The following is a 16,012-nucleotide window of genomic DNA, read 5'->3' as shown; positions in this document are numbered from 1 at the left end:
ACATTTGTCCAAGATTTATGAGTAATAAAACACTGATATACACTACCGTTCAAAAGTTTGGGGTCACTTAAAAATGTCCTTGTTTTTGAAAGAAAATCATGTTTTTTGTTCATTAAAATAACATCAAATTGATCAGAAATACAGTGTAGACATTGTTAATGTTGTAAATGACTATTGTAGCTGGAATCGGTTGATTAGAAAACCCTTTTGCAATTATGTTAGCACAGCTAAAAACTGTTGTGCTGATAAAAAAAAAAACCTTAGACGAGTTGAATATCTGGTGTATCAGCATTTGTGGGTCCAATTACAGGTTCAAAATGGCCAGAAACAAAGAACTTTCTTCTGAAACTCGTCAGTCTATTTTTGTTCTGAGAAATGAAGGCTATTCCACGTGAGAAATTGCCAAGAAACTGAAGATCTCGTACAATGCTGTATCCTACTCCCTTCACAGAACAGCACAAACTGACTCTAACCAGAATATAAAGAGGAGTGGGAGGCCCCGGTGCACAACTGAGCAGAAGGACAAGTACATTAGTGTCTAGTTTGAGAAACAGATGCCTCACAAGTCCTCAACTGACAGCTTCATTAAATAGTACCCACAAAAAAACAGTCTCAACGTCAACACTGAAGAGGCGACTCCGAAATGCTGGCCTTCTAGGCAGAGTTCCTCTGTACAGTGTCTGTGTTCTTTTGCCCATCTTAATATTTTATTTTTATTGGCCAGTCTGAGATATGGCTTTTTCGTTTCAACTCTGCCTAGAAGGCCAGCATCCAGGAGTCTCTTCTTCACTGTTGATGCTGATACTGGTGTTTTGCGGGCCTCATGGTGAAATACCTGAGCGGTTTCCTTCCCCTCCGGTAACTGAGTTAGGAAGGACACCTGTATCTTTGTATTGACTGGGTGTATTGATACACCATCCAAAGTGTAAGTAATAACTTCACCATGCTCAAAGGGATATTCAGTGTCTGCATTTTTATTTTTACCCATCTACCAATAGGTGCCCTTTGCGAGGAATTGAAAAACCTCTGGTCTTTGTGGTTGAATCTGTGTTTAAGATTCACTGCTCGACTGAGGGACTTTACAGATAATTAGTTTGTGTGGGTACAGAGATGAGTCATTCAAAAATCATGTTAATTAAACACTGTTATTGCACAAAGAGTGAGTCCATGCAACTTATTATGTGATTTGTTAAGCACATTTCTACCATGACCCATGGCACTGCTTACCTCATCTGTTTATGCCTCGACTACGGTTCAGATGGTTTGTCTGAATCGCTACTGTCTGCAGAGCATCCTAACGCGAGCCCAACGCAGACACTTATTGATCGTAGAATGATATCTTTCTATGATTTTTTTCCTCTCCCCCCCAGTCTAGAAGATAGTGTCCATTTCTGTCTGAAATGTCTGCTGAGTGGCCTCCTCTTCACAGTTTCTCAGTGTCTCCTACCAGATCTGTTTCCCCTCTTGTAGATCTGTAACAGTTAACTTAATGGTGTCTGGTCTCTCTCTCTCTCCACCATGATGCACCATGGGCCTCGCTCGATGTGTGTCATTGTGCCCTTGTGTTGCCGAGGGTAACCATGTGTGTGTGTGTTCTGTCCCTCCCAGGGCCTGACCATGCTGTGTGAGACCATCGAGGAGTGCTGGGACCACGAGGCGGAAGCGCGCTTGTCGGCAGGGTGCGTGGAGGAGCGCATGGTGCAGATGCAGCGTCTCATCAACGTCACCGCACCCGAGGAGATCGTCACAGTCGTCACCATGGTGACCAACGTGGACTACCCCCCCAAAGAATCCAGCCTATGACTAGGCGTATGAACAGGAGAACAGATCCCAAAGAGACTCGCCTTCCTAAGCAGAAGGTCAGGACTCTTTCCAACGTTCGTCGCTAACTCTGGGACTATACCCAAAGAGGCGCCAAAATCATTTAGTGGACCTGGGTTCATGGAGAATGATCCAGTTTTAAACTGGTTCCTATTGCATTTAGCTACATGTGTACCTAAAGACTTGCTCATGCCCAGGTCTTTTAAAAGGGGAGGGCATGATGGGGGAGTGGGGAGGGGGGGGACAATCAATCATCTAGACCCCTCACTGAACAAATCTTTTTGTCCAGCACCTTGACAATGGACAAAGTCATTTTAAAGTTGACCTTTTGGTTGATATTACCATTTTTTTGTAAAATTAAAGGAAAATGTACTTCCTGGACTGACTTCAGTTTTTTTTCTAAGAAAAGGCGGAACAGGAGAGAAGAAGAATCGAGACACACAGTTAACTTCATTTCAGTATAAAAAAAAGGGCAACTTGGTTTTTAAACACATTTGCTGTTTGTGTTTCTCCGAATGACTACTGTAATGCCAATAAGAAACAGCTTCTGAATGTCTGTGTTTCGCTGCTGTACAGAGAGAGAGAGAGCGAGAGAGAACAGCGTAATCAAGGTTATTTATCCAGACCTGCCTCACAGCATTTCTATACAAATAACCATCAACCTCTTGAGTCTCTCAACAAGGTATACCTCAGTTGTACATCCTACAAATAAGTATGTTTTCCTTTGTAACACTAAAACCACTACAGGACATTGACATTCAGATGACATGTTTGGTATTGAACCGTTTTCAAATAATGGAGTATGCCAACAAAATGGCCGTTCACAAACAAGTGTTTCTGCCTTCTTTGTTTCTGTTTGTGTATTTTTTGTGTGTATTTTCTATGTTGCCCCTGCTATTCAAATGTGACTGTGAGCATTGTTGTTTTTACCAAAATGTTTTCAACTTTTTAAACATCCCTGAAAATATGAAAATATTTGAGGAAAAATAATTTAAAGCACTTCCCTTTTTAGGTTTGCGGTGTCCACATAATATTAAAAACGCATGCCTTTTTTTGTTTAGTTTAGTTTTTGAGCCTCTATGTAAAAGTGTGACGCTAATGTCGGTTGTTTGAAACCCCCTTTTGATTTTAAACTAAAATGTCTACGATCCACTACAACTGTATTGCTCATTCTCCCTGCCATGTTTGTGGTGTTTTCTGTTCGTAGTCGACTATTTTAACCGTATTTCAATACGTCTCAGGAAGCAATACGTTACTCTACGAACCCCCCCTCTGCGTTTAGGCTCTGACTTATTCTCGTGCCATTATTTTGGATAACCTAGTCGAGGGGTGCGTACACGAGGTCTTTACGGCTTCTGTGGTTTTCAGGTAGATATCCATTTTGACGGGTTATCCAGAACATGTCAGGTGTTCTACATTGCTAATGTAGCCATCATGATAAACAATCGATACGTGTTCACCCTCAGTCTTGTATTCTCCATCACTAACAGCATGTCCACCACTTTGGCTATGTGCTACTGTAGACAACCCATAACAGATTCAAATGGCCAATTGTAGCTTTCAGATTCTAACCAGAAATAGGTTCTATTAGTAGTCCTATTGTAATTAAACACTGGTGACTCAATTCTGTGCTTCTCTCCGCCAGACAGATGTAGTTATATCCTACCACATGAAGAGAGACGTTCAGGGACATAATAACACCATGCTGTTTTCACTGGATACAATCAAAGTTGGAATTGACTGTTGCTTTTTGCCATGGCACCAACTTTCTTTCCCTCTGTGTAGCTTTTGTTTTTAAAATCAATGTAATCATCTGTTTGTGTTTATTCTCTTGACTTAAAACCAGTACATCCTCTCTGGCAAGAACTGTATGCCAACTCAATAGTGCAACAACATGTAAGTTCTGGATTTCAAGCGGTCACGGCATCTGTAGGACTAACACCGTGTAGCTCAGGGTTTCTTATTCTCTGACTGACTGACATCTATGCTACTCTTGCTATTCCTCTCTAACCAGAGCCACTCTGATTCAGGAGTGTACGGGGAGCCAACAGAAGAGCAATCTTCAAAAACAGGGGGAGGCAGATTTGCAACCGCTGCCATTTTGACATGTACAAGAGGAAAGTCAAATCCAATCTGTTTGCATCCATATTTTGTTCCACAATATCTTTTTAGGAACACTACTGCTGTGCAGATACTCGATCTCCCTAAACAGATACTTCCCTCTGGCCTCAGAAGGTTTCTAGGATTCTTTCAAGTCAAACAAGCTACTTCTATGACACAGTTATGTTCTTGAGGAGGCACACATTGCATGTCACCTACATTGTAGTATACCCCTTAACATAAGCCAAACCCCTCTATGACAGCAGATGACTGGATGGAAAATGCACAGTATGTACATATGAATGTTGTTTTAGATAGTGATTTTAGCATGAGGTTGTTTTTATGGTCTCAAAGTGAAAAAGAAAACAATCCTTTATCATGTTAATAATATTCCAAAAAAGACTTTAATGTTCATTTTATATGTAATTGTATTGTAAAAAAAAAAAAAAAAAATGTTTTATTAATTTATGTCAAGGCCCAGACAATGCTCACTTCTCTTTCAAAGGAAAAAGTATTGTTATTATATAGGCTAGCAAAGACTCCCTGGATTGGCTCATTCATTACCTCAGACCAATCAGACAGACGTCCTAGCTGTCAACTCAACCTTCCCACAACATTGATCAGTCTATGGTGTGACCATAGACTTGTGTAGTTAACAGTGCTGTGGGGATATGAGATTTGATAAGCTACGGAGTTTTTCTTTTAACATTTTCTATGTTATGGTGACGCATTACTTTCGTCATCACAACAGAATTGGTGTCACTGTAACTGAGGTTTGTGTTACCTGCCGATATTCTCACCGTGGTCATAAATGGCCATCCTGCTTTCGAAATAAACATGACATCTTTTCCTTTGTTTTGCAAGTATTTAACAAAACCGTTTCAGGGCTTGGTTGGAAGTGATAGTTAAATATTGTACAGAAGACATTTTATGCCATTTCTCCCCCTAAAATAAAGTATAGTGACTGCTCTGAACAATGTGTACTGTCTGTTTTATCATCTCTCTACTGCAGGGTTAGAGTCCATTCTGAGCATGACAAACACAGGTTCACTGTCCTGGGAGCAATGACAAACACAGGTTCACTGTCCTGGGAGCAATGACAAACACAGGTTCACTGTCCTGGGAGCAATGACAAACACAGGTTCACTGTCCTGGGAGCAATGACAAACACAGGTTCACTGTCCTGGGAGCAATGACAAACACAGGTTCACTGTCCTGGGAGCAATGACAAACACAGGTTCACTGTCCTGGGAGCAATGACAAACACAGGTTCACTGTCCTGGGAGCAATGACAAACACAGGTTCACTGTCCTGGGAGCAATGACAAACACAGGTTCACTGTCCTGGGAGCAATGACAAACACAGGTTCACTGTCCTGGGAGCAATGACAAATATGCAACAACATTCATCCAATGTTTATCCACCACCTGTGCAAACCCATGAATGTGCGTATGGCTTTGAATGAATGTCACAACTGTCCTGCTGATTTAGGATATAGATTTTGAGAATTGGACCGATTCATGCAGTCCCTCATCTCTGTCTGGAAGAATTTCTGATGCAATGCTGAAGTACAGTAAATCAAATTTTATTGGTCACATACACATGGTTAGCAGATGTTAATGCGAGTGTAGCGAAATGCTTGTGCTTCTAGTTCTGACAGTGCAGTAATATCTAACAAGTAATATAACAAATTCACAACAACTACCGTATACACACAAATGTAAAGGGATGAATAAGAATATGTACATATAAATATATGGATGAGCGATGGCCGTGCAGCGTAGGCAAGATGCAGTAGATGGTATAGAATACACTATTTACAGTTGAAGTCGGAAGTTTACATACACTTAGGTTGGAGTCATTAAAACTCGTTTTTCAACCACTCCACAAATTTCTTGTTAACAAACTAGTTTTGGCAAGTCGGTTAGGACATCTACTTTGTCCATGACACAAGTAATTTTCCCAACAATTGTTTACAGACAGATTATTTCACTTAATTCATTATATCACAATTTCAGTGGGTCAGAAATGTACATACACTAAGTTGACTGTGCCTTTAAACAGCTTGAAAAGTTCCAGAAAATGATGTCATGGCTTTAAAAGCTTCTGACAGGCTAATTTACATAAATTGAGTCAATTGGAGGTGTACCTGTGGATGTATTTCAAGGCCTACCTTCAAACTCAGTGCCTCTTTGCTTGACATCATGGGAAAATCAAAAGAAATCAGCCAAGACCTCAGAACAAAAATGGTAGACCACAAGTCTGGTTCATCCTTGGGAGCAATTTCCAAACACCCATGTTCATCTGTACAAACAATAGTACGCAAGTTTAAACACCATGGGACCACGCAGCCGTCATACCTCTCAGGAAGGAGACACGTCCTGTCTCCTAGAGATGAACGTACTTTGGTGAGAAGTGCAAATCAATCCCAGAACAACAACATAGGACCTTGTGAAGATGCTGGTACAAAATTATCTATATCCACAGTAAAACAAATCCTACATCGAAATCCTACTCAGCAAGGAAGAAGCCACTGCTCCAAAACCGCCATAAAAATAAAAGCCAGACTACGGTTTGCAACTGCACATGGGGACAAAGATCGTACATTTTGGAGAAATGTCCTCTGGTCTGATGAAACAAAAATAGAACTGTTTGGCCATAATGACCATCATTATGTTTGGTGGAAAAAAGGGGAGGCTTGCAAGCTGAAGAACACCATCCCAACCGTGAAGTACGGCATCATGTTGTGGGGGTGCTTTGCTGCAGGAGAGACTGGTGCACTTCACAAAATAGATGGCATCATGAGGCAGGAATATTATGTGGATATATTGAAGCAACATCTCAAGACATCAGTCAGGAAGTTCAAGCTTAGTCGCAAATGGGTCTTCCAAATGAACAATGACCCCAAGCATACTTCCAAAGTTGTGGCAAAATGGCTTAAGGACAACAAAGTTAAGGTATTGGAGTGGCCATCACAAAGCCCTGACCTCAACCCTTTAGAAAATGTGTGGGCAGAACTGAAAAAGTGTGTGCGAGCAAGGAGGCCTACAAACCTGACACAGTTACACTGACTCATTCACCCAACTTATTGTGGGAAGCTTGTGGAAGGCTACCTGAAACGTTTGACCCAAGTTAAACAATTTAAAGGCAATGCTACCAAATGCTAATTGAGTATATGTAAACTTCAGACCCACTGGGAAGGTGATGAAAGAAATAAAATCTGAAATAAAACATTGTCTCTACTATTATTCTTACATTTCACATTCTTAAAATAAAGTGGTGATCCTAACTGACATATGAGATGAGTAATGTAGGATATGTAGACATTATTAAGGTGCCGTTATTTAAAGTGACTAGTGATACCTTTTATTAAATGTATTGGAGTGACCAGAGATTTGAGTCTAAGTTTGCAGCAGCCACTCTTTGTAAGTGATGGCTGTTTACCAGTCCGATGGCCTTGAGATAGACGCTGTTTTTCAGTCTCTCGGTCCCAGCTTTGATGCACCTGTCCTGACCTTACCTTCTGGATGATAGCGGGGTGAACAGGCAGTGGCTCAGTTAGTTGTTGTCCTTGATGAGCTTTTTGAGTGTTTTTGGTGACAAGACAAATTTATTCAGCCTCGGAGGTTAAAGAGGCGCTGTTGTGCCTTCTTCACCACTCTGTCTGTGTGTTTGGACCATTTCAGTTTGGCCGTAATGTGTATGCTGAAGAACTTAACTTTCCACCTTTTCCACTACTGTCCCATCGATGTGGATGGGGGGGATGCACCCTCTGCTGTTTCCTGAAGTCCACGATCATCTCCTTAGTTTTGTTGACGTTAAGTGAGAGGTTATTTTCCTGACACCACACTCCGAGGGCCCTCACAACCTCCCTGTAGGCCATCTCGTCATTGTTGGTAATCAAGCCTACCACTGTAGTGTCGTCTGCAAACTTGATGATTGAGTTGGAGGTGTGCATGGCCACTCAGTCATGGGTGAACAGGGAGTACAGGAGAGGGCTGAGAACGCACCCTTGTGGGGCCCCAGTGTTAAGGATCAGCGGGTGGAGATGTTTTCTACCCTCACCATTTGTGGGCGGCCCGTCAGAAAATCCTGGACCAGTTGCACAGGGCGGGGTCGAGACCCAAGGTCTCGAGCTTAATGACGAGTTTGGAGGGCACTATGGTGTTAAATGCTGAGCTATAGTCAATGAACAGCATTCTTACATAAGTATTCCTCTTGTCCAGATGGGATTGGGCTGTGTGATGGCGATTGCGTAGTCTGTGGATCTATTGGGGCGGTAAGCAAATTGGAGTGGATCTAGGGTATCAGGTAGGGTTGAGGTGATATGATCTTTGACTAGTCTCTCAAAGCACTTCATTATGAAAGAAGTGAGTGCTACTGGGCGATAGTCATTTAGTTCAGTTATCTTAGCTTTTTGGGAACAGGAACAATGGTGGCCCTCTTGAAGCATGTGGGCACAGCAGGCTGTGGAATAGGGATTGATTGAATATGTCCGTAAACACACCAGCCAGCTGGTCTGCGCATGCTCTGAGGACGCAGCTAGGGATGCCGTCTGGGCCGGCAGACTTGCGAGGACCTTGCAAGTTTAAAATGTTTTACTCATGTTGCCCATGGTGAAGGAGAGCCCACAGACTTTGGTAGCGGCTGTGTCAGTGGCATTATATTATACTCAACGCGAGCAAAGAAGTTGTTTAACTTGTCTGGGAGCAAGATGTCTTACAGTAGATTTCAGCACAACAGGGAGCTGGAGAGTTCCATCTGTTCACTAGGTGGCAGCAAAGCCCATTGCATCTCAGATTCCCTTTCTCACACTATGGCATGATCCTGATGCTGCAGCAAGGCTTGTTACACTTAATATGTATGTATAGTAAATAAATACAACGTGTGCACTTTTCTTTGCCTACTAGCATTAACTTCTTTATTGAGGAACAATGTACTTACTATAACCATGATATGTGGTTTTATCACCTCGCTATCTTAAAGGTTGACTTTTTAACTAACTGTATAACTAACTGATCAATGCACCATCATACCAGGTAATTTAATGCTTAAAAACAAACATTTATGAAAAAGACATTTGGCTACAGAAGTGCTATTTTTTGCCTATTTCTAGAACTTCCGTCAAAATACATTCTGGGTGAGTTATGCCGCGTTCAAAACAACTCGGAACTCGTAAATCCCCGATTTCAGTGGGTTCACGACAACTCGGAACTCCGGAAAAGAATCAAAATAGCTCAGACTGGGAAAAATCGTTTTTGAAAGGTCCTCCAACTCCGAATTCCAAGTCGACAATCTTTCTAGAGCTCCGACTTTCCGGTCTGAATATCACTGACAACATGATTTGACCTCGTTTTTTCTTTAGTTCCCATTTGTCTTAAAGCAACATTACTGGCTGGCTAAAGTGGCTTGTTCAGTTAACGAATTTGCCAAGGCACGCATGACCAGAATGACACACCGACAACCACCAAAGAAAGGCACACTACATTTATGTTCGAAAAATGAGAAAGGGGCGGAGTTGGACCGTTTTTTTGTGCGCAAAGTCGACCTTTAAGATGAATGCATTTATTAACTGTAAGTCTGCTAGATGACAAAAATCAAAATGTATACACATTATTTACACTATCGATGAAAGTTGTGGGGGAAATCCTTCAAATGAAATACATTCAATGGATGCATTATGAAGAATGTCCGTCAGTAGTGTACTATAAACACATAAAATAATCACAATATATGAAATAATCTGAATATGCCTGCATTATGGCATGCATCCACCACAATAATTTTGAAGATACTAGAATGTTTCAACATGTCTCCCTTTCTAAACCTTGCGTTCTTTTTACATTCTGTTGCATGCTGGGACAGATTTTCCAGGCTCCAGCTGTGGCGCATGCGCAATCCATCTCTCCCATCTTTCTATTCCCAACAAGCTCGAGAGAAATCTAGCAGTGGCACTTGTACGTGGGAGCGCTTTAATGTAGATTTTTCAAAGGAAAAGCCAACCTGAACCTCTTCTTCTTTTTAATTTTTTTAATTTGTACATTTCTCTACATATAATCCTGAAAAGCAAAATGTGAACTGTTGAAATGGAGGGCATGGTATTTTGGATATGCTAAACCTTATTTCTGACTCTCAAGCCTCTCAGCAACAGACCTCTGCCTGGTGTCTGTCTCAATTTTGGCCCTGGCTCGACTGACATTTCTGCAAAGAAGGGCTTCGGTTCATGTTGTTATTGAACTAAATTCTCCGTGTCGTGTTTTTTGTCTTCTGAAATGGGAAGCTATACAGGTAAGAGTGCTATATTAGTTTACACATTTAAGAAAACATTTATAGGAAACTCTAGCTGGCTAGCTAAATAGCTAGCTAGCGACTAGTAACAACAAATTCTGTGTAAAATAAAATGTATATATTATTTTATCATACAGGACTACTGTTGTAGCTATCTTCACCATCCGTGTCGCTTGGCTGTGAAATTGCTCTTGCTGTGTTTGTTATGGCATCGTCAATAGCAGCAGGCTCGTACGCGTAACTAGCCACCAGTAGGAAGCTTAAGTAAGGCTAGGTAGCCAGCTAGATAGCATGCTATCCCTAGAGGCCAATTATCAGCTGCAATTTACATACTTTCTAGTTAGCAAGAAAGTTATTTACCCTAACAGTTAGTGATCTACGCAGATTATTTTGCCAGTCAAATCAGCACCCGACAGACAACGTGCATGGTTTTCAAAATAGTGCGCGTGCTGTCTACCTCACGCGCACACGACATAATGTCATCAATATGTAACGTTAACTACTTCTGCCATATTCAGAGGAGTGCGGCTATGGCACAGTAATAATGCACCTGGCCTAATTGTTTCCATCCTATATAGTGGATAGTGATGGCAATCCGTAACAGTATTATTTATATATTTTTTGTACTATAATGCCTAATACCAGAATATTAGTTTTGCAGATGTTCGCATGGGTTTAGATGCCTGTTCAGCATCTGGTCTGTTTGCAATGTTAATCAGACCCTCTGCATGGGGCACCAGCAAACATCCCATAGGACAGAGAATGACATCTTAGTAGATATTAATTTGTGAGAGAGAATAGAGTATTGCTCCACTGTCAAAACCTTATTTTCAGGGGGGTGATAAAGGTCAGGACAAAAAATGACCATGTTGCATCAAGTGATCCATTATTTGTTTCCTGTGGTTTTCCTTTCCATTTCAGTTGTAAGTAATGTTATATATTAGTGTCTGGTCTGTTGCTCCCCCATTCATGAAAGCGAACTGCTTTAGCGCCTATTGACAATAGTATCTTCTGACCATGGGAGTTTTGTTAAGAGAGTGACGCTTGCACCCGTTTTTGGAAACATAAGAAACATATCTTTGATATCAGCCAAAAATAATAATAATTTAAAAAACAGAAGGTTAATGTCCCCACAAGGGAAGACATAGGTGGCCACCTGTGCTAATTGGCTATATAGCCTGCTCCGAACACCTGTGTGTAACATGCTGACCAAACCTGCTCCCCGCATGCGTCTGTGTGTGCCATCATGCCCGCGTTGATTTTGTGTATCCGTACCAAAAGCTTTCATGGCATCCATGTTAAAATATCAAAACCGACTGGATTAGCTGGATCTTTATAGACTTTTGACCCCATGTTGAGTCATACAAAATCGTTTGCGCTCTACTCTGACCATTAATCCACAGATAAAAAGGGGAATCCTAGTTCATTTTTCTCCTTGTTCATTCTTCTTATTCTGTGAATTTTATATGGCAGTTGGCAACCAACTTTAAGGTGCATTACCACCAACAAATGGACTGAAGTGTGGCCCAGCTTCACCCTTCAATCACTCGCATGGTTATATGCAGGTAGCTTAGTGGATAGAGCATTGGGCCAGTAACCGAAAGGCTGCTAGATCAAATCCCCGAGCTGACAAGGTAAAAATCTGCCGTTCTGCCCCTGAATAAGGCAGTTAACCCACTGTTCCTAGGCTGTCATTGTAAATAAGAATTTGTTCTTAACTGACATGCCTAGTTTTTAAAAAAGAAGTCAAACAATGAGATGGGAGAAGTGGGACTTGCAGTGTAAGCATCTAAAATGCTTGATGGTTATGCAGAAGCTCGTAGCCGAGCAGTTCAGATGAAGTTATTGAATAATACGTTTATTTTGCAATGCTTGTGCACGCAATGCGGGCTGTGTGGTCAGCATGTAAAGGTAACTGGGGAGGAAGTGTAGTTCTTCAACTGAAGGCACACACACAGCTTGTGGATCTGTGCAGAACTGCTGCAGTGAGTGCATCATTTTTTATTTGAAAGATTATTTCTAGCTGATATGAAAGATAAGGGGCATATCAGCATATGTTTTCGAAAACCTTTATGACACCGGTGATTATTGACGTTTCTGAACGTTAAAACGCAGCGTCTGGGGTGTTGTACAAAACAAGGTCATCAGCGATTGGATCGTCTCTAACCAATCAGAGTATAAAATCCAATGATTAATTTAGTAAATGCCACTTTGGCCCAACCCTTTTGTCTCTGGTCCAACCCATCAGTTTCTTTGACCAATCAGAACCCTTAGAATGTGTTTACGTTCTAGTAGCCTATGATGAGTCGTAAGAAAAATATACCGAAGTAGGATCTCATCTTTCTATGCCTACTGCGTTAGGTTAGCAAGGAGTTTTGGTAGGTCGGCTAGCTGGTCTGGCCATTCTTTATAAACTAGTGCACGTTAATGGAATACTGAAATAAGACAAATAATGAATGTACGGGGTCGGTCTATTTACATATGGGTGTCGGTTTGAGCTGGCATAGCACAATAATAAACTTAGCAAAAAAATAAACGTCCCTTTTTCAGAACCCTGTCTTTCAAAGATAATTTGTAAAAATCCAAATAACTTCACAGATCTTCATTGTAAAGGGTTTAAACACTGTTTCCCATGCTTGTTCAATTGAACCATAGACAATTAATTAACATGCACCTGTGGAACGGTCGTTAAGACACTAAAAGCTTACAGACGGTAGGCAATTAAGGTCACAGATATGAAAACTTGGGACACTAAAGAGTCCTTTCTACAGACTCTGAAAAACACCAAAAGAAAAATGCCCAGGGTCCCTGCTCATCTGTGTGAACGTGCCTTAGGCATGCTGCAAGGAGGCATGAGGACTGCAGATGTGGCCAGGGCAATAAATTGCAATGTCCGTACTGTGAGACGCCTAAGACAGTGCTACAGGGAGACAGGACGGACATTTGTTAGTCACATGTCTGTGGAACTTTATTTTCTCAGTTGTTGACTCTTGTTATGTTCATACAGATATTTACACATGTTAAGTTTGCGAAAATAAACGCAGTTGACAGGGGACATTGTTTTTTTTTTTTGCTGAGTTTACATCCCGCCGGACCACTCATTACTTCCCGTGTTTCATAAATCCCATAATAATGGATGTGGAGTCCGATCCAATTATAGAACATCACAGGAAAATCAATTCAATTTATGGGAGAATCCTTCATGGCTGAGACTCAGGGAGGGAGAGGTGCTCACTCCATGTTCTTCTATACTCCGAGTTGATATTTACATAATAATGAGTTGTCCTCGACCACACCCACAAATTGGGGGGGGAAACGTTTTCCCATTGACCCTCATTGTAAAAGAGACAACTTTGTCGAATTCGAATTATATATAGTTTTTATACAGAAATAGTAAAACATACCAAAAAGCTGCTGTGTTGTTCAGTGTACCTGTAACGGTCAAAAAGCCTAACCTCCCTTATAGGAGCATAAAAAATGTAGGGAATTATAAAATGGGTGGTTCGAGCTAGAGGTCGGCCGATTATGATTTTTCAACGCCGATACCGATTATTGGAAGACCCCCCCAAAAAAAGCAGATACTGATTAAATCGGACACTTTTTATTTATTTATTTTTTATTTGTAATAATGACAATTACAACAATACTTAATATAATACCTCAATAAAATCAATTTAGCCTCAAATAAATAATGAAACATGTTCAATTTGGTTTAAATAATGCAAAAACAGTGTTGAAGAAGAAAGTAAAAGTGCAATATGTGCCATGTAAGAAAGCTAACGTTTAAGTTCCTTGCTCAGAACATGAGAACATATGAAAGCTGGTTGTTCCTTTTATAACATGAGTCTTCAATATTCCCATGTAAGAGGTTTTAGGTTGTAGGAATTATAGGACTATTTCTCTCTACCATTTGTATTTCATATACCTTTGACTATTGGATGTTCTTATAGGCACTTTAGTATTGCCAGTGTAACAGTATAGCTTCCATCCCACTGCTCGCTCCTACTTGGGCTCGAACCAGGAACACAACGACAACAGCCACGCTCGAAGCCGCGTTACCCATCGCTCCACATAAGCCGCGGCCCTTGCAGAGCAAGGGAAACAACCACTCCAAGTCTCAGAGCGAGTGACGTTTTAAACACTATTAGCGCGCACCCCGCTAACTAGCCAGCCAGTCAGACTGCAATATCAAATCATAGACTTAGTTATAACATGATAACACACAGAAATACGAGCCTTAGGTCATTAATATGTCCGAATCCGGAAACTATCATCTCGAAAACAATACTTTTATTCTTTCAGTGAAATACGTAACCGTTCTGTATTTTATCTAACGGGTGGCATCCACAAGTCGAAATATTCCTATTATATTGCACAACCTTCAATGTTATGTCATAATTATGTAAAATTAGGCGGCCCAAACTGTTCCATATACACTGACTCTGCGTGCAATGAACGCAAGAGAAGTGACACAATTTCAACTGGTTAATATTGCCTGCTAAGCTGGATTTATTTTAGCTAAATATTCAGGTTTAAAAATATATATGCACCGCATCGAATATATGCAACGCAGGACACGCTAGATAAACTAGTAATATCATCAACCATGTGTAGTTAACTAGTGATTATGATTGATTGATTGTTTTTTATAAGATAAGTTTAATGCTAGGAAGCAACTTACCTTGACTTACTGCATTCGCGTAACAGGCAGCACCGCCTTGAAAAGGGCCCTACAATATTCCGTTTTTTTTATGTAGTGAGAACGCTCAGGAGCAGGCAATGTTGAAAAGTAATCATTAATTAATCATGTTTTACTTTTCCTAATGGTTAGAGCATTGGGCCAGTAACCGAAAGGTTCCTAGATTGAATCCCCGAGCTGACAGGGTAAAAATCTGTCGTTCTGCCCCTGAACAAGGCAGTTAACCCGCTGTTCCTAGGCCGTCATTGCCTCATACAGGCCTCCACGTGCCTGTATGAGCTCCCTACAACGCCTGGGCATGCTCCTGATGAGGTGGTGGATGGTCTCCTGAGGGATCTCCTCCCAGACCTGGACTAAAGCATCCGCCAACTCATGGACAGTCTGTGGTGCAACATGGCGTTGGTGGATGGAGCGAGACATGATGTCCCAGATGTGCTCAATTGGATTCTGGGCAACGGGCGGGCCAGTCCATAGCATCAATGCCTTCCTCTTGCAGGAACTGCTGACACACTCCAGTCACATGAGGTCTAGCATTGTCTTGCATTAGGAGGAACCCAGGGCCAACCGCACCAGCATATGGTCTCACAAGGGGTCTAAGGATCTCATCTCGGTACCTAATGGCAGTCAGGCTACCTCTGGCGAGCACATGGAGGGCTGTGCGGCCCCCCAATAAACGCCACCCCACACCATGACTGACCCACCGACAAACCGGTCATGCTAGAAGATGTTGCAGGCAACAGAACGTTCTCCACGGCGTCTCCAGACTGTCACGTCTGTCACATGCTCAGTATGAACCTGCTTTCATCTGTGAAGAGCACAGGGCGCCAGTGGCGAATTTGCCAATCTTGGTGTTCTCTGGCAAATGCCAAATGTCCTGCACGGTGTTGGGCTGTAAGCACAACCTCCACCTGTGGACGTCGGGCCCTCGTACCACCCTCATGGAGTCTGTTTCTGACCGTTTGAGCAGACACATGCACATTTGTGGCCTGCTGGAGGTCATTTTGCAGGGCTCTGGCAGTGCTCCTTCTGCTCCTCCTTGCACAAAGGCAGAGGTAGCGGTCCTGCTGCTGGGTTGTTGTCCTCCTACGGCCTCCTCCATGTCTC

General features: G+C 41.8%; 2 protein-coding genes across 7 annotated transcripts in view; both read left to right on the top strand.

Annotated features, from left to right (window-relative positions):
* The window catches only part of LOC118386387 (activin receptor type-2A-like), a 67,975-nt gene extending 63,077 nt beyond the window's left edge, over positions 1 to 4,898 (top strand). Inside the window, exon 11 of the mRNA XM_035774113.2 lies at positions 1,609 to 4,898. Coding sequence (XP_035630006.1) covers positions 1,609 to 1,803 — 195 coding nt within the window. The 3' untranslated portion in view covers positions 1,804 to 4,898. The remainder of the gene's footprint in view (positions 1 to 1,608) is intronic.
* Positions 4,899 to 9,827: 4,929 nt separating this feature from the next.
* LOC118386386 (methyl-CpG-binding domain protein 5-like) overlaps positions 9,828 to 16,012 on the top strand; it is a 43,722-nt gene continuing 37,537 nt past the window's right edge. For 5 of the 6 annotated variants that reach the window (XR_004826202.2, XR_008140088.1, XR_008140087.1 and 2 more), the window contains exon 1: positions 9,828 to 10,209. The gene's annotated coding sequence lies outside the window, so the exon portion shown is untranslated. The remainder of the gene's footprint in view (positions 10,210 to 16,012) is intronic. The other variant, XM_035774112.2, reaches the window with a different exon arrangement.

The sequence above is a fragment of the Oncorhynchus keta genome, chromosome 7, assembly GCF_023373465.1.
Source record: "Oncorhynchus keta strain PuntledgeMale-10-30-2019 chromosome 7, Oket_V2, whole genome shotgun sequence".
NCBI classification, from domain to species: Eukaryota; Metazoa; Chordata; class Actinopteri; order Salmoniformes; family Salmonidae; genus Oncorhynchus; species Oncorhynchus keta.
This window is presented reverse-complemented; position numbering and strand designations above follow the sequence as displayed.